Raw genomic sequence first — 23,637 nt, forward strand, 5'->3', positions numbered from 1 at the left:
ATAAAGATTGATCAGCTTTGTTCTTCTTCTTGTTCTATACATTAAGAATCCATTTCTTTTTCGTTTTCAGATCACAAATAATAAAAAGGTAATGTTGCGCGTGATCTGCAACGTTATATTTGGGAAAATCTGCATAATTAGGAAGCTGTAAAACATTGATGTTTCTGTAAAAAAAAAACCTAAAAACTTCTTTGATATTTGCTACCAAACTTTTTCTGCATTAGTTTGTCGGCATTATTTCTCGTGTTTTGATAATTAAAAAATCCCACCTAATAAATTATGTGTTTCAAAATAAACTACGTGTTTCAATGAAAAGACAATTTAACCAATGTATCTAGTAATTATAGATACGTGCATGTGCTTTGATTATTGAGGTTCTACATCTAAATGCACCAACTAATCAACATCTAATTAATTATGAATCCAGCCTCTCCAATAACACCTTTGTTTAAGCCTTTAATTTTATATATTTTTATATCGTAACTTGAAAAGAAGAAAATGTATTTTTTATTTTACATATTAAGTATATTTTCTTCCAAAAAAAAACTACTAAATATAATCAGATTTTGTTTTTTTTCCAAAACTCATTTTGTGTTTGTGGAATGTTAAAATATTTAAAATAATGGCTACCACTAAAAAATATTTACATGCATCCAATCATATTGTCTCACATATATTATTATCTTGTAGTACATAACAAGAAAACGTTAAAAGAACAACTTTAAATATAATCATAATTATAAAAACTAAAAGACATAGCTAATTAAGATGTGAATTCTTTAATATCAAATGTACTCCGGTGATTGTTTAGAGAGAAAAAATACAAAATACTAATTAGAAAGAAAATACAAAATATTAATTAAATATGACTTGTAAAATAGGAATTGCTAATTTATATACATACTTCCTAGGCAAACATTAAAATATTAGGTTTTGAAAATGTTCACATGAATAGTGTTTGAATGAATTATTTAATCATTTGGTTAGTGAAAAGATTAATTTCATAGAGTGAAGAAATGCTTAATGATGTGAGGTAGGGTAAAACATGATGATTTGACACGAGAAACAAAAACTATAAAACTCTATATTATAAAATTAGTGGGTCTGCATCTTTCATATTTGACATCAGAACTACTACGTTCTTTTAAATATTTGATCTTCGCCTTTCACTTTTAAATAGATGCTTCTTACCATCCTAACAGCCATGGCAAAACAATCACTAACTAATATTGATTAAAAAGAAAAGGAAACACATATATAAGAAAAGAGATATAGGGTTATCAAAGAATTGAAACATGTTCCATGTTATTTGAAATATAAACTTTACTATAACTATTATTAAAATTAGTGATTTCTTTTATGCAAAACCTTTTCATATCTCTCGTGAGAAAAATAAACGAATACACACATAACACTACTTTCAATTCAAATTTTCAAACCAGTAAATTATATTCTCATTTTCATCTATATAAAACATACACTTACGTTTGAATTCCAACATTTTTTCTTTACACATATACCTCCATAATGGTGCATGGTTTAGACATGGTTCTGGTCTCGATTTTCAGATAACCAATATGTTGAATTTGATTTTGAAAAGTAATAAATGCTGAACTGTACTTGAAATTTGGATATGCATATATAAATTTTGTTCTTGGTAGAAGGTATGGAAGAGGTAATTAATCCTTTTCAGAATTCTACGGCAGACATTACGCTCGAGGAAGTTGTTGACTTTCTTTTTCTCTGTGGATGTTCTTACAATTGTCTCTAGCTACAAATTTTTTTGTTTTCTTTTATAACAGAAAGATGAAATATGTGTGATATGTTAAAGTGGGTTTAGTTAAAGTTTAGAGTTTTTGAGGTTATGGGGATTGGGAAGAAGAGACATTGAACGACAGAGAAGCCTGGAATTCTGTAGGCGATTAAAGGTTGTCAAAGTGGGTTTTGTTTAATTTTGACATTGTGTTCCATCCCTTTCACACAGGGATTTAATAATTTTGTCCCTATATGTCTCTGACTGTTTGCACGTGTACCCTTCTCTCTTCATTTTAAAGGTAATTTATTTCACTTCATCCTTCTTCAATCCCTTCCTAGGATGCCTTTTTCTTGGAAAACTTTGACTCATTCAAACCTCTTCAAATCAACCTTCATCAACCATTTCTTGCCACATCTATTCTTTTCGTTTTATAAGAGTTTTCATCCACGTCCAATTTTTTATCTAATTAACAATTTTATTAAAAATTAAAAATAATCCGTCTTTAAAATTATAGTCTCCAAATTTTAAAATATATGGTGTTATTATAGACTTATAGTCGACTGATAGAATACAGTGCAAGCGAGATGAGAATGACGGAACGGTTTATGTGTAAAAAAGCGTCTCACGGCTGTTCAATCTCAATATATTTTGAGGTAAAGTTAATTTTTACTCAATATTGAATTACTATAAACTTATAGAGAAAGAATGAAACTTGAACATGAGAGTATATTTTAGACGTCATCTGCTCCCATTTCAACATAAATATATAGATTTAGTTCTTTTAACTAAATTTTTTTAGATTTATTTTACGTTTCAAAATCTATTTTATGATAATATTTAAATTGTTTGGAGACATATTTATTTTCAATATTAACGGAAAGACACATTTAAAATATTAAATAAATTTAACAAAATTTAATTAAAAATAACTAACTTGTAAGTAAAATTTAAAAAATTAAAAACATTTAACCTAGTATATTTTGATTAAAATACTACAACTTTTTTAGGAGAGACATAAACAAATATTTAATACTAACGAATCAAACAAATTTATATAACATATCAAAATATTATTTTCAATTAAAATATTAAGATAATAGATTTATAAATTTTTCTAAATTATGTTATTCATATTATTTTTATTTGTTGTAAAACTTTCAAATCATTTGAATTCTTAATATACTTTAGAGTTGTTTTCTCAATCACATGTGAAGAAACAAGTTTTTTAATATTGAGTGTATATCACGTTTATGCATAAGCTTATGTGACAAGCATTTGATATGAATTCACTTTATAAATTACTAGGATGAAATAAAAATGATTAAACTTTGAAGCAGAATATTAATGTTGAGAAAAGTCAATATTATGTTACTGTAGTTTTGGTGTCATGACCGACACTGATTTTCTCCATGTAACATTACAGTGTCAATGGTAATGATAGTGATATATTATGATAAAATTTTAAACCCTAATTTATCGAATGAAAGTCAATTTAGGAGCTTGACTGCTAATACAAAACTGTGATGCAATTCATCATGCAACAAATATGTTCTAAAAGTAGAGAAATAGATTGGGCTTGTAACAGGTTGGGTTGGTGGGCCTTATGCTGGCCCATCCGAATTTGGGAGCTAATCCCTACACCACCACACCTTTCTCCTTACACCACCACACCTTTCTCTCCAATCTTTTTATATTCCAAAACTAATCCTAGGTAAATTTATTTTTACTTTTATTCTTTTTAATTTAAAACTCTAATCTCATTCACTCTTCCTTTCTGGTGCTGCATCTACTACAAAACCACTCATTTCTCTTTTTCCCTTTCTTCCTCTTCTCCTTCCTTTCCTCTTTTATTTTTTTCAATCATTTTCGTTAGTCCCGCAACCCCCACATAACCACTCATTTCTCTCTTTTCTTCTCTTCCTACTCTCCTCTTCCTCTTTAATTTTTCATTTCTTTTTCCCTAAGTTGTTTCCATTCTCATTGAGTTTCCTATGTTGCTTCCATTGTCATTGTGATAGAGCTAAAATACTCATGAAATGAGCGAAACTAATTGATGAACACGCAGGAGAACTTGCAACACTAGATGCCATTGACATAAGGAAGTTGTATCACATGTGTAAGAATTTGGAAGTTCCAGCAATCACTCAACGTTACTATGCTAATCAGATTCATGGAAAGGTCTTCAAAATATCTAGAGAGTTTCATGCGTACACATGGAATTTTCCCAATACCATGTTTTATATCAAGGTTGCTCACAAACAGCCCTCTACAACGCTCGTATGTTTGCTTTGTTGTATGTACTATGCAATGTTGGTAATATAAGGTGTATCTTTTTGTACATGAAAAACTAAGAGAGAAACGTTGGAGGTCACGAAAATGGGACATGAAAATGGGATATTCGTTGGCCTTCAACGCAGATGTCCATATCCCTCTATGGATATCCCATTTATGATTGCCTTTGCGATTTTTTATTTTATTTTCTTTGGATTTTTGGTTTATTAATTAATTTTTTTGTAGAGATATTTATGTGTTGATTTATTTGTATTTGATTTAAATTTTTTTGTATATTTATTTATGAAAAACAAAAATTGTTTTGATATAAAAAATAAATAAAAAAATTGTTGAAAGGATCTACGAAAATGGGAGATCTGGTACGTCTTCAACACAGATATTGATATTCGTTGAAAGATTAATCGGATATGGAAATCTATTTCAAGCTTTCCATATATATCTTTTAATCATTACCTTTTCACTAAGGAACAATTGTGGAATTGGGGTGGTGGAGGAAGAAGTTGAGGTGGTGTAGGGAGTAAATTCTTCTGAATTTTTGAAGATAAGATGAGATGCTGGTGTCCTTTTATGAAAAACATAAGATGTTTGAATGTTATTTATTAAAACCACGAAGAAAGTGAATGTTTATTTAATATATATATATATATATATATATATATATATATATAATAAATAAGGTAAATGTTATTTTTTGAAAACATAAGAGCTATGAATTTTAAAATATAGTACAATTTTAAAGGAAACGAGTCATATCTTTTCTTGAAATAAATTTTTTGTTTGTCTTTAAGAGCATCTTTAATTTAATATGAGTATTAGCAAATGTCTTAAACTTAAGAACATGTTAACAGGACATACTCAACGTCTTAACATTTCAATACTAACAACTTGTCTTAAAAAATAATTTAATTGTCATAATTAAATATCAATTTAATGTTAGTATTTTTGAAGTTAAAAAATTAAGTGCAAAGAAAAAAAATTATAAATGTGTGTTCTTGTAAGAGTTAGATGTACAAGTCAGATCCGCATATCCACTTGTGTTTCTTCTCACCTGAAATCTTCTAAATACTATCTAAAAGTGGGATGTTTTAAAAACACTATGAAGTCAATAATGAGTAAGCAAAATAAATGCAATAATAATAAAAGTCATCATCCCCATGAATAATATTTTTTTATATTATTTTTATGGGATATTACTTTAGTGAATATTAGTTGAGTAAGTCAAACTTAGTCTATGAAAGTTTAGGGTATTTTAATCTTTTAATTAGCTATTTCTTATCTTATTTTAGTATGTTGTTCTTACCTGCATAAATGTACCGAAATGATGTCATTTCATGTAGATGATGTCATATATTATACAATGTAGATCTTATAATACTTTAACATTAAAACCAAAAAAAAAAAAATACTCAAAATCAATTATGCAAAGTTATAATAAAATAAAATCCCATGAAGGATTCTTATAAACAATTTAAATAATAAATACTCTACATAAAAATAGATGGAAGAGTGTGTTTAACTTAATAATGTGATATAAGAACTCTTAGAAAACATACATCACCTCATCAACCAAAGTCTATCAATTACAATAGTAAACCTTATACATAGATATAATGGCTTCTCATCATGCGTACGAAATCTATTTTTTGCTAGAAACCTCTAACCAAATGCTAAGTTTGGTTAACATATATGCCCCATTGATAAAGGCACCAATATTTTAGATTTGTATTACGTTAAAACTCCATCAAATACTTCTTTTTTATTTATTTATTTTTGTAAAAGGACTAAATAAACTAATATATACTTTTTTGCTTTACAATAAAGTTATATAAAAATAAAAAAGTTATTATTGTGGATAAATGAGTATTTCGATTATGAGATTATCTGTCTACTAAATTTGCTGTGTTCTGATGTTTGTCTTTATTATTTTTCTTTGTTGGGTCAAACTGAAAGGTTATCTAGATAGGTATTCTGATGCTAAAGTTAGAAAAAATTTAATGAGTTTAGTATTTAATGTGTAATAAATGCAATAACCTATCTCTTTATCTCAACTCTGGATTTATAAATTTCAAGATATGCTTTGAATTATTAAAGATAAAATTATGGTCTAATTGGTGCTAACCATGTTTTGCTCTAAATTAATCTCTATCTAACCTAATAATTGCGTAAGGGTTACCATTCCATCTGAATAATACAATTGTTTGATTTCTTGGATGGTCGTCATGGTAATCTTGATTATATAAATCGTCCAATCATAAATTAGCTAGACGGTTATACAATACAATAAAAATTGTTTAACCATTTTTATAAATTGAGTAGTGTAAGATGTATGAAAACTATTCACCTTAATAAATAATAATAATTTTATATTAATATTTTTATTAGTAGTAATAATTTTTATGTGTAGAAAAGTGTGATTAATAAGTATATATAAAAGAAAAATGGCAAGTTAAACAAAAATTTATGGTAAATAATTGTAGTAATTACAAGAAGCACTGATTCCACTTTTTAGATATGGTTTCTACAATTTTTAAGGTTTAAAAAAAGGTGTTATCATTCAGAAAGAACCAGCAAAACAACTTTCGACGGTGGTGGATTAAAATATTATTTTTAATAAAATAATATTGATGATAATAAAATTAAATAGTGCCAAAATTTGGCCTATAATTAACAAAAGGGGAGGGTGATTCTGCACTAAGAATGAGAGAAAACTAAGTTAGGAAAGGAAAAAGAAAATTAGGAAGAAATAAGAATATATAGGAATTTTAGAGTGGAAATTCTGGAAGGTTTATGAGAATAAATTTCGATCAAGAAAAACATTCAAGAATAGATGTATGGGAAACTAACTTTAAATTTTTACATTAATGTTCTAATGTTGTATAACTATCCATGCTTTAGAATTTTTGTGTGAATATATGATCTTGTATTGAATATGTGAAATTCATGTTTTATAATTTCTGCATGAATATTGTTAATGAAAATATCTATGTGATCTTGTATTGAATATAATAAAAATATTTATGTGATCTTGTACTGAATATGTGAATAAGAAATTTATGAAAATTTTGGCTAAGGAAAAATTGGTACTTAAATTGTCTATTGAAACACACATTTCTTTCCTAGAGGTCTACTCAAAGAGTTTTCATCTTATTTCTTATTGAACAAATTATATATATATATATATATATATATATATATATATATATATATATATATTGTTAAATTATTATACAATATACTCGATTGATATGAAAAATATGTGATAAATTCATTTTATTATGTTGGATGTGAATTGATGAATTTAAACATGGTATAAGTCTCGTGGAGAGATTCTGTAGTAACATAATATTAGTGTACACGTTGATGTTAAGGGTCATGTTGTGGATGTCATCTTGATACTTTAATAAATCTTTAGTCTCAAGTAGAAAAAGACATGTTATGTTGATACTTTAATTACTCTCTACTCTCAATTAAAGAAAGACATGTTATCTGATAAAAGTTGTAGGAGGTTCTAGTCTATGTTTACTTGTGGTTATAAGTGTTGACGTTATGAATAACATGAGATATTGTATTTGGTCATAATTTTGTTGTATGAGAGATGAAATTTAATAAAATTTAATATAATAATCATTTGTATCTTCCATGAATTTTATTATCTATAAGTTATTTTAACATTAGTGTTATGTCTCCTTTAATTGTTTCAGTTTATGCTAAAAGATTATCATATTATCTTCTAGTTATTTTTAAAATTTTGACTTAACTTTTTCAATATTTATATTTTAAGTTATTAAGCATTAATATTAATCTGTTAATCAAAGGTGTTTTTTTACATCTTTTTCTTAAAGTTTAACTAGATTTCAAAAATTCAAGTAGATATTAAAAAAGTGACTTTAAATATTGATAATATAGACTAGAGGATATTCTTAGCCTCCTTATAAATTAAAACTCCTATCAGAGAAAAAATATCAACACCTATTTCCGTTCTCGTTTCAAAAGTTGAGAGACAGGGAAAGAGTGTGTGAGAGAGAGAATGGACGCCATTGATTCCGTCTTCGATCCACTCAGAGAATTCGCAAAGGACAGCGTGAGACTCGTCAAGCGTTGCCACAAACCCGATCGCAAAGGTTAAACCCTAATCCCAATTATGTTTCTTCCATTACAATCCGATTCGAATATCTGTGCAGTGGATCCTGATTTTTTTTCATGCATTTTGTATTTTAGAATTCTCCAAGGTTGCCGTGCGTACCGCAATTGGTTTCGTGGTGATGGGGTTTGTGGGGTTTTTCGTTAAGCTCATTTTCATTCCAATCAACAACATTATCGTCGGATCTGGTTAGGTAAATTATACTACTTCATTCAAAAATGTTTTTTTTAATTGTTTTTTATATGCTTCTTTCCGGCTATTTGGATCTCTCGATTTTTTTGCGTGTAGATTTTAAAATAATCATTTGAAGGGCTTGTTTGATTGGCTAGTCAATTGGGAAGAAATATTGCTTCTGTTGTTAGCATTATTTTCTGGTGATTGCGAGTAACGGTAACGATTTGATATGATGGTTTGAAGCGAATATGGCTTCGATTCGATTGGATATCTAAGGATGAGTGAACAGTGGAAATTTTATAATAGCTCAGACAGTATTCGTTCTATTGATTGATTGATAAGTGTAAGTGATGAAGTAAATTATGTGTTTTAAAGTAAAATTGAAGTTAAATAAATAATTTAGTCTTGAATGGGTATGGATGAGTTCTTGTTCGATTGAGGTTCTTTTTATGCATATGATGATGTGAATGGGTTTACGATGACGGCGACAAAGTTATAGTCTCGAACCTTGTGCATACTACTCAAACTGTCCACCTAACCCACCACCACTCCATCCACTAAGCCGACCTTATTGGGTTTTGTTTGTATTCACATTGTACAAATTGAGATCAAACTCTGTTTGTCTTCTGTTTTTGCCCTGCTCATATAAGATTATGCTTGTTGTCTTTTATCTGTGCTTCTTGATGAAAGTTCAATATGAATTAATGTTTCATGGAGTTTTGAGGTTGAACTGGTTGAATGACAAGTCAAACACATTTTAATGAACTTTATGATCTCTCTATTGGTTTTTAGGGTGAATAACTACTAGTTTTTGCCTTATCATAATGCTTGGCATTTGTTACTTGGCAGGTGACCTTATCATCTTTGACTCTGTTACGTTCTATGTTTCTCTTGCTTACTTTGAATGGTATTGCTTTTGATGTAAATTGTAGAATTTGTTTGAAGCGCCAGAAATAATTTTTTGCATTGTAATACGGCTTTCAAAAGATAAATTCCACTGCCGTTAGTTTTAAATGAATATACATGACAATAAGGTGCTACGTTTTCATATTCAAACATCTTAGTAGGGATTACTTCGTGGGTACATGTATAAGATTATGCATATATATCCCCTTGGCAGCAATTTGAGAGTATTTATCAAATAAACTTTTGTCAAGGACATTATTATGGAATTTGTACTTTCTTTGAAAAGGCATTTTTAGATAGTCTGGTTTTTGTAATAATTTTAGTTTAGTTTATCTGGTTCGAGATGATGGCCGTGTTCTTTATGAAATTGTCTTGAACAGAGTGTGCAAAATGAATGATAAATATACCTTCGGTTTTCTCCACAGGTTAAGGGGAACTGCAATCGCCTCAGGACTTCAAGTTATCAAGAAAATGGAGGGTGAAAAATCTCCCCATGAATAGATAATTAATCTTTTATTATATTTCATTTTTGGTTTTTCCTTATGACTGGAAAGCTATGAAAGTTTGTGCTTATCTTTTGTTATATACCTTGACACATTGTTTTGATTTAGGATAAGGAGGAAAAAAGGAATGGTTAAACTGTAGTTTTGTTTTTAGACGATGATAACTGTTTTCTTTCTTTTGTGATCAGTTCATGCTTCAACAGTGTAGTTGGCTAGGAAATACTTTCCTGTCTCAAATAGTATTTTTGTTTAAAAAAAAAATTCAACAATCTCTTTATAAGTAATTAGGAGTAGTGATGGGAGATATCGTGGTGGTGGGAGTGAAATGTGAGATGGATGAGAGATGATGATAATATGAGATCAAAGAAAAGAGAATTGATTTCATTGTTTTCGATTTTAATTTACTTTTGTACCTTCTTTTCTTAAAAGGTTATCATTCATAAAACCTCAAATGATTTAATTAGTTACAAATTTTATCAATTATAAGATACATTCCACTATGATAAAAACGAAAATACTATAGTAATCAATTACATTATAAATTGTAATTGAATATAGTTGTGCCTTTAAGAAATAAATTCTCCTATTAATTGATTACAAACATATTATAATCGATTATATTGTGTATTATGAAAATTGAAAGTCGTTTTGTTCTTAAATAACTTTCTATTGGAATTAAAAGTCGTCATCCATAAAATGTAATCTATTACATTATCATTATAGTAAATTATATTATATAGAAGTTGTGCATCTCTGGCAACTTCATGGGTGTTGGCTCAGATAAACAAAAGTCGTGTGAGAGGTTACAACTTCTTCATTTAATCTCATTCCCTTACTTATTTGTCCATTCTTTTTATTTTTCTAAAATTTGTCTATTTTTATAGTAACTACACCAAATTTATCTAATTTTACAAAACTTATTAATAATTAATTGTAAGATATTATTTTACAAGATTTGAGATAAAAAAAATAATTTCTTTTTTCAAATAATTTAAATTTTTAAAATAAATACTAGTTCTCTTAATCTTTAAACTTAAAAACAAGTAAATGATCCTAATCATATTATCTCATGATGTCAGATGTAAGAATAAATAAAAATAAAACAAAAATAAAAAATGAATCTAGACTTTCTTAGTATCTCCAAACTGACTATTAATTTAGATATAATGATTAACTCGGCCATATTTTCTCAATACAATTGAGGTCATAACACATTTTAAAATAATTTTAATTTTGAAAAATTCAAATTAAAAAGAAATCAATACATATTTAATTTAATGTATTCATTAATAATTTAAACTCGAAAGTCTAGAACAGTTCCTCACCTATTTTTCAAATTAACAATTGTTCTCCTCACTTAATCCTTTTCCCCACGTATACTAAGAATGAATATACAATAAGAAAAACCAACAATAAATGAATCATTCTATTAAATTTTTTTAATGTACAAGTCTTAAAACAACTTCTAGTAATGATAAATCAATATGATATAACTATTTTTTTTTAAGACTAGGATATTAAATTTAGTTATAGGTTATAATTCTTGCATTGCATCGCAATTAATTGGGTAATTTTATGTCATTTTTAGGTCTCAATTTGTCAATCCATCCCAACTGGTGTGTGCTCTGTTTGGCTCAGAAAAAGCATGAACAGGGTGTGCCATCGGAACTGAATTTGCGCGCACGTGTTGAACGCGAAAACAGTCTTCTCCGTCAAATCAATATAACATTGATAGACGGTGTGTTCCCTTAAACAACTTTTTCATTTTGATTTTCGTCTTCCTTTTATCACTCTCTCATTCTTTCCAGCGTTACCTGCTTCGATGGAAGGTTTGGCTTCTCTCAAGGCTCCCTTTCAGGCCACCTCATTCCTCTCTTCAAGACCCAAAACCTGGGATCTTCCGACCCAACTCAATTTTTATAAAAGAAACTCCTTTTCAACATTTTCAGTTCGGGCCCAGGTGAGTTTTTTTTTTGGCAGATTTTTTATCTTTTCGCAACATTTTGGGGTGTCTCGTCATGGATTAGTCTGAGCCTCTTTCTATTTAAGAATGAATGGCGAATTTTATTTAGAGGGAACTCTTGTTGATTTGCCATGTGGGGTTTGGCTTATGTGGTGTTTTGGTTGGGTGGAGTCCAATGAGCTGTGTGGGTTAGGGAAGTGTGTTTTTTGTTCATTTGGAGTGTATTAATGAATGCAGAATTTTATGTTCTTAGGAACACTTGTTATTTTTCATGTGAGTTTTGGATTATGATTTGATTAGGTGGTACGTATGTGGGCCAGGAAAGTAGAATTTGGGTTCAATTGGGGTGTAGAAATGCTGAGGTTTATGTTATGAGTAATTCTTACTGATTTGTGGTGTTTTTATTAGGTGGAGTCTACTGATGGTTCTGCTGCAGTATCCTCATCTGGTGAATCCGTGACAGAGGCTCTCAAGATTAAGGAGTGGGAAGTAGGAATGTTGGAAAATGAGGTTGCATCTGGCCAGGGCATAAGAATAAGGAGAAGGCCACCATCTGGACCCCCTTTGCATTATGTAGGACCCTTTCAATTCAGGTTGCAGAATGAGGGCAATACACCTCGGAACATTTTGGAAGAGATTGTGTGGAACAAGGACAAAGAAGTCTCACAAGTATTATGGTTGAATTGTTTTGTGCTCTATTGTTCTTAATATAAGTTATATTTAAACAAATGGATTGAATGTATTACTGGTGACTGTGATTTTCAGCTTAAAGAAAGAAAGCCCCTCAGTGTGCTGAAGAAAGCTCTCGAAAATGCACCTCCTGCTAGGGATTTTATTGGTGCTCTAAGGGCAGCGAATGAACGAACTGGACTGCCGGGGTTGATTGCTGAAGTGAAGAAGGCATCGCCAAGTAGGGGTATTTTGAGAGAAAACTTTGATCCTGTAAGGTTTCCTTGCCTTCCTTTATGACTTTTACAGATAGAATTGTTTTCTCTCTACAACTTTAACCTTTATGAAGCTGTTCCTGTTTTTTTTTGGGAAATGTTTTTGCTGGTCTGAACTTGCTGACACCCATTTCGTGTTGTTGGTTAAAGCTAGTTCGTTCAATTTTATTTTATTTTTATTTGGCTTCCCTGAATCTTCTTGTTACAGAATACATATTTGATCCGAGACATGTCTACGTATCAATTTCTTCTCCCTTGCATCTTAAACTTTTTGCTTCCTTAATTAATTTTCTATCTGCCCGTTTAATATTCATGCTCATCAAAATAAATTTCTTCTAAAATCTTTGTCTCCCGGATTTTGCTTTTACTATTATTGCATTTATGAAGTCAATCCCATTATAGTTGTTAAATTTTGACCTCAAAAAACAAGTACCTGCTGTGATTTTAATGTATCAGGAAGATGTTATGTTTTCTCACTGAGTTGAATATCTTGGTCTTGGTATTTTTTGTATCTCTGAATGTATCATCACCCTTCAAACAACTTATCCAACAATTTTGTTAGTTTGTCTTTTTCTCTCTTTATGGTGTTTTCAATTGTTTGAGCTGTTTGTGACAGGTTGAAATTGCTAAATCTTATGAGAAGGGTGGAGCAGCATGCCTAAGTGTTTTGACAGATGAAAAGTACTTTAAGGTAAACCAACCAACGTGGAATTTGTTGTTATGTTTATACTGCTTGATAATATTTGGTTGCTTGAGTACTGGGAGATTCCACAGCACAATGATAACTCACTCTGACTTAATATTGGTCCAGGGAAGTTTTGAAAATCTTGAGGCAATAAGAAAGGCTGGAGTAAAGGTTTGTTTTGTGATCTGTAAAGTATCTGATGTTGGATATATTCTACCATCTAATGCCTTTTGTAGACCACGTTGATGACTCTAGACAAAATATGCAGTGTCCTTTGTTGTGCAAAGAATTCATTGTAGATGCATGGCAACTGTACTATGCTCGAACTAAAGGTGCAGATGCTGTCCTTTTAATTGCTGCTGTTTTGCCTGATCTTGACATCAAATACATGATTAAGATATGCAAGATACTTGGACTGACTGCACTCGTTGAGGTAAAGTTGTCACTTTTTATTTGTTTCCTAAATCTGAATGTTCAACTGCAGCATTGAATTTTTTTAAGCATTCTGATATCTTATGTTTCATATGAATGTACCCATTTTTTGTGTAAACTTGGTTCTATAGCAGGTCATTTATAATTTTGAATAGCGTAGTTGTTATAATTATGAAAATAGGGAGCTGACTACATACAATATAAACACAGAACCCCTTTCGCATAATGATTCTGTACTTGAAAGCAAGAAATAAATTTTGATAGATTTACAAATATAGAATCTATAGATTGACTATGCCTGTGTTGGAACCAGAAATTTCCAACGTAGCTTCAATCAAAACTTTGTATTGTCATGACTGATTCCATGATTGCAATACCTGATGGACAGAAAGATTTTTTCACATTTTATGTTGTTTTGGCAGGTCCACGATGAGAGGGAATTTGATCGTGTTCTTGCAATAGAGGGTATTGAACTTATTGGCATTAACAACCGTAATCTTGGTATGTCTTATCCTTTACTCTCCACCCCTTGCATTTTTTTTTTTCTTTTTGATGAAATGTTATCTGGCTTTTCTCGAGCTTGTACCCTAAATGGAATGTAGTTGTAATTATATTATGCAAATTATCTTTTAATTTGCAGTCAGTAAAATCCTTTTGGTGTTTGATCAGCTTGTTTTCTGATACCTCTCCATTTGGATGTGCCTTTTATTTCTAATTTTGCTTTCATTTTCTGTATGATTTTTCCAGTTTTCTTCATTAATGTTCTTTGTCTTTCTTATCCTTCTACATGGATACATTATCACTTAAGTCCTATCTGCACCTTCTTACTACAAACTTTTAGAACTCTTAAAACTTTGAAGCACTGCAATTACTTTAATATGGCATACTTTCTGCTATTACTTCATCTAGCAACACTTTTCCTGATCCAAGTTTTTTTAGCCAATTAAGTTCCTCTATATTTTTTATCAGGCAAAACTTTGGCTCCTCCTATTTTGTTATCTGAAATCTTCAAATTATCTTTCTCTTCCTTCTAAATATTTGAGGGTTTATGACAGATTCAGGAAGTACAATCATTTTACAAATTAGAATTACAAAAGTTTAGGTAGGGGCTTTAAGGATTTTGTAGGGTGTGAAATTAGAATTTGAAGAGAGAAATATTTGAGATTAATATTTTATTTTTTATTTTGGTGAAATTTAGTGTTTTGTTCGGTTAGTTGAGTAGGAGAAGGTTTTAAACAATTTAGTTAATTTACATTGCGAAGGTCTCAAGTAGAAAATGAGAAATTAAGGATTTTAGGTAGAAAACATGAATGGAAGGACTTAACCAGGCAGGAAAAAAATTTAAAGCGACCAAAATCCGAAGTAAAGAAAATAAAAGTGGAACTAAGGTTTTTTTTTTTTTTTTTTTTTTTTTTTTTCTTTCTAAAGCACAAATACATGTTTGAAAATATTAGTAATTTTGTATTTTGATTTTATCTTTCTATTCCAAACTCTTTTTGTGATTGCAGAAACATTTGAGTTGGATATTAGCATCACAAAGAAGCTTCTTGAAGGAGAGCGAGGCAAAATAATCCGTGAGAGAGACATAATTGTACGTAGCCTTTCCTTTCCTTTCCTTTATTTAGAGTTACTCCCTGTTTTCCTATATAATATTCTCGTTTTGAAGAAGAATTGGTTTCATTTTTTTTTCATTTATATTATTTCCAACTTTATTATACATTAAAATTTGGTTGGAGAGGAAACTGATAAGGGTATAATAATGGCTTATCTAAAACTGTCTTGAAAATAAAAAATTAAATGGTTCCTTGAGTGAAAGAATCTTAAAGGAATATTATATAGGAGCTGAGGGAATATTTAAAAGAAACATTGTTTTTGGTATATTAAAATGATGCTGATGATCATATGGTTTGTTCAGATGGTTGGAGAATCTGGTCTATTCACCCCTGAGGACATTGCCTATGTTCAAGAAGCAGGGGTCAGAGCTGTAAGTATTGACAATTTCATCTCTTATCAATAAAATACCTAGCAAATTGTAATTGAAAGTGAATTTCATTAAAGCATGCGTTCTCATATTCTTAAACATGAATTTAAATTCTTTGTGGAGTTTATGGTGTTGTCCTTATGTATTTTGAAGGCTCAGCAGAATGACAGTACAAAAAACTTAGTAAAGAATCTGGATTAAACATTTGTTTCTTGTCGATTATATTTAGCAAAATTTTCTACACTTCATTGTAAACCAACATCAACAGGTGTTTTGTTACTCACCCCAGCTACAGTAATACCCTTATGGTATCAAATTTATTGTTTCACCATTTTTTTCACAGATATTGGTTGGAGAATCCATTGTGAAACAAAGTGATCCTGGCAAGGGAATCAGCAATCTCTTTGGCAAAGATATATCTATCTGATTTGAAGTGAAACTATCTTCAGATATAGGCATTTGAGATGACTGATTATGATAAAGTTCTTGATTTAACGCCTTTATGTACCAAGTTATCACAATTTTATCACCGGGAAGCATGTACCAAAAGAAACTTTGAATGTTAAATTATAGTTTCCTCCTAAATAATATATATCATTAAGGCAATAGTTTGGCGACAGTTTGTGTCATTTAACTTTATTTTTCGGTCAGTTTTCCCTAAACAAATTCAAGTAATCATACTAAAATTTGTGTGATATAAACGACAAAGTAGTGTGATAACGTCGTTATCACTGTTAGAGAGTATGAAATTCTTATAAAATTTAGATGAGTTCACACATAATAAAGCTCAAGAAACGATAAAAAGAACAACAAAGTTTCTCATCGTACATACTGATCGGAATGATAAAAAGATCCATTAAATAGTGACAGTACTCTTATTTATATAAGTACTAACAACTATCAACAAGTAACTACTACTTTTGTACGTAATTTTGTGTACAAAAATTTAGCCAAAGAAGCACTTTTCACGGTAGAAAAAGTAGTCTTGGAAGTTTTTCATGATTATATATTCACCTTGTTAGTATAACCAAGTGTGAGTAAAATTTAGTTAAACATCATAGGAGAAAGAAACAAAAGAGGTAAAATAAAAATTAGTTAAATCAACTTATCCCACCTATGATACTCTACACAATTGCCCATTTAAAATGCTTTACACGAAGTCTTCCGAAATTGGTGTTATTTAATATATAAACAAAAACTTTTTTCTGTGGCAATTATGCTTCATGATTTACATATATCCAAAATCTAATAAATCACAGAACATTTGTTTTCCACAATTAAAATGAAGCAAACTCTGGAAAATGGAGTAGCAAAATCATGCATCTAAGTAATCATTGTTATAGTCTGCTATAGATGCGTTCGAGTTATTCAAATAACATTTGAAGAACGGTATTTCCATATTTTATGCTTATCTTCCACTACTAATTAACTGCGTATTCACCAATCAACATCTCAGTCTGTTATTATCATCAACGATTCAATCTTAACAATAAACATAAGTAAAATCCACTAGCCCTGTTAAAACTGAGCAAGTTGTATAAAGTAAGACGATCACACAAAAAAAACATAGTTTACAAAATCAAACAACAACAAATATAGCATTATCTCACTAAGTGAGGACTTTACAAAGTTATACAAAAGAGTCACAAATTCTATGACTTATAAAAAGCAGACATTACATATGAATAAAGAAAGAATGGCAAAATACTGATGCGATTTGTGGATATTGATCCATGCATAGGCCTCAGGATTCATGTCTTCTTCTTACTTCGCTTTCCCAAGGGGAGTGATATTTGGATGAAACTGAACTTTTTCCTAGATGCTATGAACTGCTTTTGCTTTTGATTAATCTTCATATCTTTCTCGGGTATTGTCGGCAGAGTTTGGTCCTCCTTCAATGCTCGAAGCATCTGACTCAAGGCTACTGTCTTTCCAGAATGCTCTTGCATATCCTTTGTTGTACTACAATCTTCAAGAACTGGCTTTTTGCTAAGTACATCTCTCATTGAAACTGAAGACCTTAAGGCATGCTTCGGATCATTGTTATTTGTAATTGATGGGATTACATCTGGTAGAGGAGAATCTTGACAAATTCCAGCTTGATTGAACAGGCTGCTCTTAGTCAATGTCTGCCCTTTTAGATCATTCTCAGGAATCCATCTCCGAAGAGCCTCTTCAGCAGCAAGCTGCTTTATGTTTGCACTTTCAACACTATTCAATGCCTCAGTCAAGACTTGTTTGCTGCGTAGAACTTCCTCTGTTGCTTCCTCAAACTTTTTCAAAATACCCAGTTTAGAAATGCCTATTTTGTCAATTTGGAACTTGGAATCTGTTACCTTCTCCAATGTTGAGTCTTGAGGAAACTGAACTACGGGATTTAGAGGAGAGCACTCCCCTAAGGCAAAAGTCACTTTCTGATGTTCTGGAAAAGAAAATTCAGATGATATCTCATGGCAACAAAGAGCCTCAATTTCAGCAAGAGCAACGGCTTCTGCCGCCATTGCAGCTTCTTCCATCTTTTTAGCTGCAAGCCACCTCATCTCAGCAGTCTTAACACTAAATCCATTCTCACCAAACTCAGGCAAGGGCCTTAAAACTTCAGAGCTTCTTGTTTCATTCATTCCATTGCACTGTCCAGTATCAAATCCAAAACTCCTCCCACCATTAAGGGGATGGTGACACGTGCAAGCTGTTTCTACAGTAGCTTCAGGAGGATTAAACCCTGCTTCTGTTTTGGTTACTTCATGAGTAGAGACAGCTGCAAACTTCGATGCCAGCTTCTCTCGTGCCCTCTCAACAAAGAGCCTTTCCTTCTTCATTTTCTTATTTAAATCTTCAACAGAGGATTGTATTACTCCAAGATCGTTAATAGTTTTACCAAGACTTACTTTAGCTTGTCTTAACTCCACTAAGAACAGATCAGGTAAAGGTGAACACTGACTCGAACTTTGCAATGTCTGCTCTTCATAGTTGATACCATTCACACAATTTCTAGTAGCAGCTCCAGCCTGTTCACATGAATTTTCACCTCGAGTTGCAAAACAATTCAATGCTTCTGATTGTAGCTGCAGCTTCAATTCCTCCAAAATTGCTTTGGTAGCTCCCAGTTCTTCAAGCACATCAAGTGTTTCGAGTTCTTTCACTATCAAATCCTTTTCTAACTTTGCTGCTTCTTCCCCCACTCTCTTTATGTCAAAGTCTTCAGCACTGTTCTGTTAACGACAAACATCATCATCAGAGAGTAAATCACCACAGGAATAATTCTAATTCAAGAACTGTCCTATTCTAGAACATAATGCCCACCAATAATTATAGTAAATGGTAAATAAAGAACAACACCATAAAACAGAACGAAGGCCAGCACCGGCAGCATTTTCAATATGCACCAACAAAAAACGAAAACTGATAGCGAAACACATTCATTATTCAAAATTAAAATCCAAAACAGAAACAAAATTTTTACACGAGCCTCTCCGAATTTGCAAAAGGGTGTCCACGGCCCGGTTCCTTCGAAACGGATCACCGCTTCCTTGACAGACGCAAACGGCGGCGAAGTATCAATTTCAGCTCTCAAACCAAACCTTATAATCCCCGGGTTCTGACCTGACCCGGGTACAACACCAGGCTCGGGTTTCACCCTCGAAGTCGCCGGGAAACCGGCTGCGGCAAGTTTCCGGGTGTCGGTCATAGGCACAAAGCTCAAAGAAAACGCGGGTTTCAGAGAAGCATCGATAACTAAAGCCACATAAAGGTTCGAGCTTTGAGCTTTTTTGGTTACCCATTTGTGTGATTTATTGCAATACCGAGGATGAAGGAGGAAGGGTGCGTGATGATGGTGTCGCGGGGCCGAGTAACGAACCGGGTCGAAAAGGGATGTCGGGTCCACACTACTAGAAGAGTAACGGGGAAAGCGGAAAGGGAAAAGGAGAGCGGCAGCGGAAAGCGCTTGTATTGTGCTTTTCGCGGTGGGAGATAGTTTAGGGATGGTGACGTGGATTTACGGTGTGGGCTTTGGTGTTATGGGTTGGTAGAGGTAAATATCAAGGGCTGTGATTAACTGTGATGAATGTGGCCAATGAAGAGGAGACACGTCATGGATGTAGGTGAGGGTGAGAATGTTGTGTCGGTGAGCTTTGCCTTGATTTGGAGCGAGATTAGCGGCCAGGGAAAAAGCAGAACTAAATGCCTTAAAAGTGTAAAACGCGGTTAATTAATTTCAAGTCTAAAAGCAGAAAAGTTATAAAATATCTACAAATTGAAAAATGTGAGTTTGATCTTACAATTAAATTATATACGTTAAAGTTAACATTTATTTCTGTGAATATATTCTTTTTAGGTGGTAGCTGACACTGTACACCCTTACTTCAACTAGATTGAAAATTGATGTTCTTTTACTGTTTTTAAGATTTGATGATACCATAATATCTATAATTTTCATTTTAAATTTTTACAATTTAATTTTCATTTTTACACTATATTTATATAAAAATTATTAACAAAAACATCACAATTTCACATTTTTTCTACAGTTTTATATGTTTTATATTTATTTTTAGTTTTGCAATATTTAGATTTAATTTCTTTTTGTGTTATTATATTTTTATTTTTGTCTTTCTATTAATAACTGGGTTAATGCGAGACTTAATTTTTCAAAATTATTGTAATTTTATATCTTCACTCTAAATTGACTTTGCAATGTCATGATTACTTCAATATCACTCACTACAAGAAAATGATTGCCTTCAATGATCAACAGCCAATTCTAATTAAAATAATCATTTAAGTTAATTTGGACATAAGGGAACAAATGGGATCAGAGACCTAATTAAATAATTTATTAATACTAGGAGACAAATTTCAATAATGTATGTATATTTAAATATCATAAAAACTTTAAAAAATTGACTATAAAAGCTATATATAAGTTAATGTGCTTAATTATATATAAAATTTGATTCAAAAATTTATAAAAGGGTATTAGTATTATCTTAACTTTAATCATTCATATATATTTGTAATTACACATAATATACAACTGTATCATATAATATAACTCTTTTAAATTTTAACATCCAAATATAATAATTTCAAAAATTTTATGGTAAATAAAAACAATATTGAGATGAAAGTGTGAAAAAATAAAGTGAAAATTTCTAACAAAAAAATATAAGCAATGGGGAAAACGATTATATATTTACTAATAATATGGCTTACTTAAAAGTTTAAAAGTAATTTTAAATATCAAAATAATATTAAAAAGTTAAGTTAAATACTAAGTCGATAATAATACGCTTAATTAAGTATGGAGTTGGTTGTAAATTTTTAATTTTAATTAAGTATTTATTAAATATTTTTAGTATATTAAGTATTTAAATTTTGTATGATTTTTAATTAAGTTTTTTTCATTTAATTATTTTTAGTTAAGTGATGTAATTGCTATTTTGTCTATTATTATCTTTATTTATTTTCATATATCATGAAATTATATATTTTATTGTTAATGTATAACGATATTGGTGTTAGTGTAAAATAATAAATGAGTTTTATTATTTTAATTTAAAACATGCTAAATAGTAAGATTATTAAACCTTTTGTCCTCATCATCTACAACAATAAAAAAATTGTTATTGTAACCACGGTTGATATAGAAGACAATATTAGTATCTTGTCATCAAACTTTTTTTAACATAAAATCTTAAAATGACTTGTTATTTTACATTAATAATAATATTCCTTTAATATTAATTATTAAACTTCACATCTCTTAACATATGAAGACAAATAAGTAAAATGATAAGATAAAATAATCACATTGAGTTAAGAAAAGAATTAAATGATAAAAAAATAATTAAAAAAATTTTGTAGTACATAATAAACAAATGAAATTAGTATAAACTCACTTAAAAATGTCAATTTTTTTTGATAAAAGGTGATGAGTTTTTGGTGAAGTTTGTGGTAGAACTTGTGATTTAATCATTATGATACAATCTATTATGATATTGTGTTATTTAAACATAATTTTAGCCAATAATGATTAATCATGATGATATGTGTTATGAATTAATATCATCTTGTTAAAAACTTAGATGATTTTACTAATAGTGTGTCACTAGAGTCTGATTCATTGACTAGTATGTCTTATTTGGAAGATGTTACTCTCAATTGTTTACAAGATTAATATTAAATTCACCTCATATCAATTTTGAGACAGTTTCTAATTCTTTGATATACAAGAAATGTCATTTTGTGAATGAATTGGAATTAAAATTGGCTAATATATTTAAGAGAGGAAGATTCTCATTACTCTACAAGAAAACTTGATAGAGGTAGACAAGAAAAATATATTAGATTTTTCCAAGAAAGAACTTTAAAAAATGTTAAAGACTTTTTTTTTAAAAGTGAAAAAGTACCTAATGATAAATATCATAATATATGCTAAGGAATTTTTTATTTAGTGTTTTTTGCGTAATAATTTTTTCTTGTTTATATATGTGATATAATTTTATTATGAATTTGACACGGTTCTCATACTTTTATTTTTTTAATAAAATTTTGATGTTATGACAATAATGTCTAACATAAACTTTATTTGAAAATTTTAATTAATTCAAAATAATATAATATATAATATAATGTACGATTTTAAAATTGTCTATTTATATATTCAAAACAAAATGTAATATAGTTTTGTTTAAATTTTTTATCGTAGTGAAAACTTAGGAGGTATTCATGGACCTTTGGGTATGTTTGTCATATAAGATAGTATTTCTTTTAAACTGGATATACAATAACTGATGAAACACGTCTTTATATCCAATAGCAACACGTAACCATTAGTTATTTCTCATTTTTGCCTCGTCACACTATCGTTCATTTCTATTATTGATAATTAATAACGAAAAAGACAATTGATTCAGCTTTATGGATCTAATATAAATTTTAAATTATATATCTAACCTAATTCATCAGGTTCATTTATCAACTCTAAAGCGACTACTTTATTCCAGGTAGGTAATGATGATATCTAAACAATATTTTTCTAATAATATTTAAACATTTATTATCTGTCAATATATGATTAGTCAAAAATCATTTCACAATTAATAATAATAATCATAAATATTATTATGGATTATTTTTTACCAATCACATATTGACACGTAATCAATGTTCAAATATTGTCAAAAAAATGTTGTTTAAATATCATTATATTTTTCATAATATATATTCATATAATTTTTAAAAAATATATCTTGTGGAATAACTTTGGTAGATTTCAATTTAACATGTGTTTTATTAGACTCCACTTAATTATGTTATTACGTTCAATGAATAAATTTTATTTTATTTTTATCTTGTTCTATATTAGAATTAGGATTGTTATTAGTGTTTTTGCCAGTATGATCTTCACCATCTCAAGTCGTTTCTATATCCTCAACAATGATAACGACATTTTTAAATAGTAAATTAATTTTTAACTATTACAAGCAACTATTAAATTAATTTTTAAATAGACTTGTGACAATAACAACACACTCAAAAGAGTATTAAGATAAAATATGGAATTATGTGGAATATAGTTTTATTATATATATATATATATATATATATATATATATATATATATATATATATATAAATAAATAAAAGATAATGATACTTAAACAATATTTTTTAATAATATTTGAACAATATCTACGTATCATTCTGTGGTGGTGTTTATGATTATTATTATTGATTTTGGAATAATTTTGCATCAATAACAGAATGACACGTAAATGATGTTCAAATATTGTTAAAAAAATGTTGTCTAACTATCATTTTATATATATATATATATATATATATATATATATATAT

The 23,637-nt window shown here is 29.7% G+C and overlaps 3 protein-coding genes across 6 annotated transcripts; 2 read left to right on the forward strand and 1 right to left on the reverse strand.

Moving 5' to 3' along the window:
* Positions 1-7,999: 7,999 nt before the first annotated feature.
* Positions 8,000-9,959, forward strand: LOC106764127 (protein transport protein Sec61 subunit gamma). 2 transcript variants are annotated; one of them, XR_002668138.1, is made up of 4 exons: positions 8,000-8,169; positions 8,267-8,382; positions 9,213-9,270; positions 9,695-9,959. XR_002668138.1 is itself a non-coding variant. In XM_014648357.2 (3 exons), exons 1-2 carry the CDS (start codon positions 8,076-8,078, stop codon positions 8,380-8,382), a joined length of 210 nt encoding a protein of 69 aa, XP_014503843.1. In that variant the 5' UTR covers positions 8,002-8,075; the 3' UTR covers positions 9,695-9,959. The 2 variants fall into 2 exon arrangements, 1 of the variants encoding a protein (XP_014503843.1); XM_014648357.2 differs by lacking the exon at positions 9,213-9,270 and having other exon boundaries at positions 8,002-8,169.
* Positions 9,960-11,351: 1,392 nt separating this feature from the next.
* On the forward strand, positions 11,352-16,396 carry LOC106763000 (indole-3-glycerol phosphate synthase, chloroplastic). Of its 2 annotated transcripts, none has more exons than XM_014647149.2 (11): positions 11,352-11,510; positions 11,581-11,732; positions 12,144-12,404; positions 12,501-12,677; positions 13,296-13,370; positions 13,491-13,535; positions 13,633-13,797; positions 14,219-14,297; positions 15,305-15,387; positions 15,712-15,780; positions 16,121-16,396. In XM_014647149.2, exons 2-11 carry the CDS (start codon positions 11,595-11,597, stop codon positions 16,202-16,204), a joined length of 1,176 nt encoding a protein of 391 aa, XP_014502635.1. In that variant the 5' UTR covers positions 11,352-11,510; positions 11,581-11,594; the 3' UTR covers positions 16,205-16,396. The 2 variants fall into 2 exon arrangements, with proteins under 2 accessions (XP_014502635.1, XP_014502636.1); XM_014647150.2 differs by having other exon boundaries at positions 11,602-11,732.
* A 934-nt stretch (positions 16,397-17,330) lies between these two features.
* LOC106763047 (WEB family protein At2g40480-like) lies at positions 17,331-19,869 on the reverse strand. 2 transcript variants are annotated; one of them, XM_014647209.2, is made up of 2 exons: positions 19,247-19,869; positions 17,331-18,989 (listed from the first exon to the last, which is right to left on the reverse strand). In XM_014647209.2, exons 1-2 carry the CDS (start codon positions 19,463-19,465, stop codon positions 17,529-17,531), a joined length of 1,680 nt encoding a protein of 559 aa, XP_014502695.1. In that variant the 5' UTR covers positions 19,466-19,869; the 3' UTR covers positions 17,331-17,528. The 2 variants fall into 2 exon arrangements, with proteins under 2 accessions (XP_014502695.1, XP_014502694.1); XM_014647208.2 differs by having other exon boundaries at positions 19,241-19,863.
* Between the last annotated feature and the right edge of the window lie 3,768 nt (positions 19,870-23,637).

Source organism: Vigna radiata, chromosome 6 (assembly GCF_000741045.1).
Source record: "Vigna radiata var. radiata cultivar VC1973A chromosome 6, Vradiata_ver6, whole genome shotgun sequence".
Lineage (NCBI taxonomy): Eukaryota > Viridiplantae > Streptophyta > Magnoliopsida > Fabales > Fabaceae > Vigna > Vigna radiata.

Excerpts from the sequence above, each read along its gene's own strand:
- LOC106764127 (XM_014648357.2), top strand. The coding sequence starts at position 8,076 with ATGGACGCCATTGATTCCGTCTTCGATCCACTCAGAGAATTCGCAAAG. Across the intron at positions 8,170-8,266 it reads CCACAAACCCGATCGCAAAG|AATTCTCCAAGGTTGCCGTG; the intron begins GTTAAACCCTAA and ends TTTGTATTTTAG.
- LOC106763047 (XM_014647208.2), bottom strand. The coding sequence starts at position 19,465 with ATGACCGACACCCGGAAACTTGCCGCAGCCGGTTTCCCGGCGACTTCG. Across the intron at positions 18,990-19,240 it reads GCAAATTCGGAGAGGCTCGT|AACAGTGCTGAAGACTTTGA; the intron begins GTAAAAATTTTG and ends TGTCGTTAACAG.
- LOC106763000 (XM_014647149.2), top strand. The coding sequence starts at position 11,595 with ATGGAAGGTTTGGCTTCTCTCAAGGCTCCCTTTCAGGCCACCTCATTC. Across the intron at positions 12,678-13,295 it reads TGAGAGAAAACTTTGATCCT|GTTGAAATTGCTAAATCTTA; the intron begins GTAAGGTTTCCT and ends TGTTTGTGACAG. Across the intron at positions 13,536-13,632 it reads TAAGAAAGGCTGGAGTAAAG|TGTCCTTTGTTGTGCAAAGA; the intron begins GTTTGTTTTGTG and ends CAAAATATGCAG.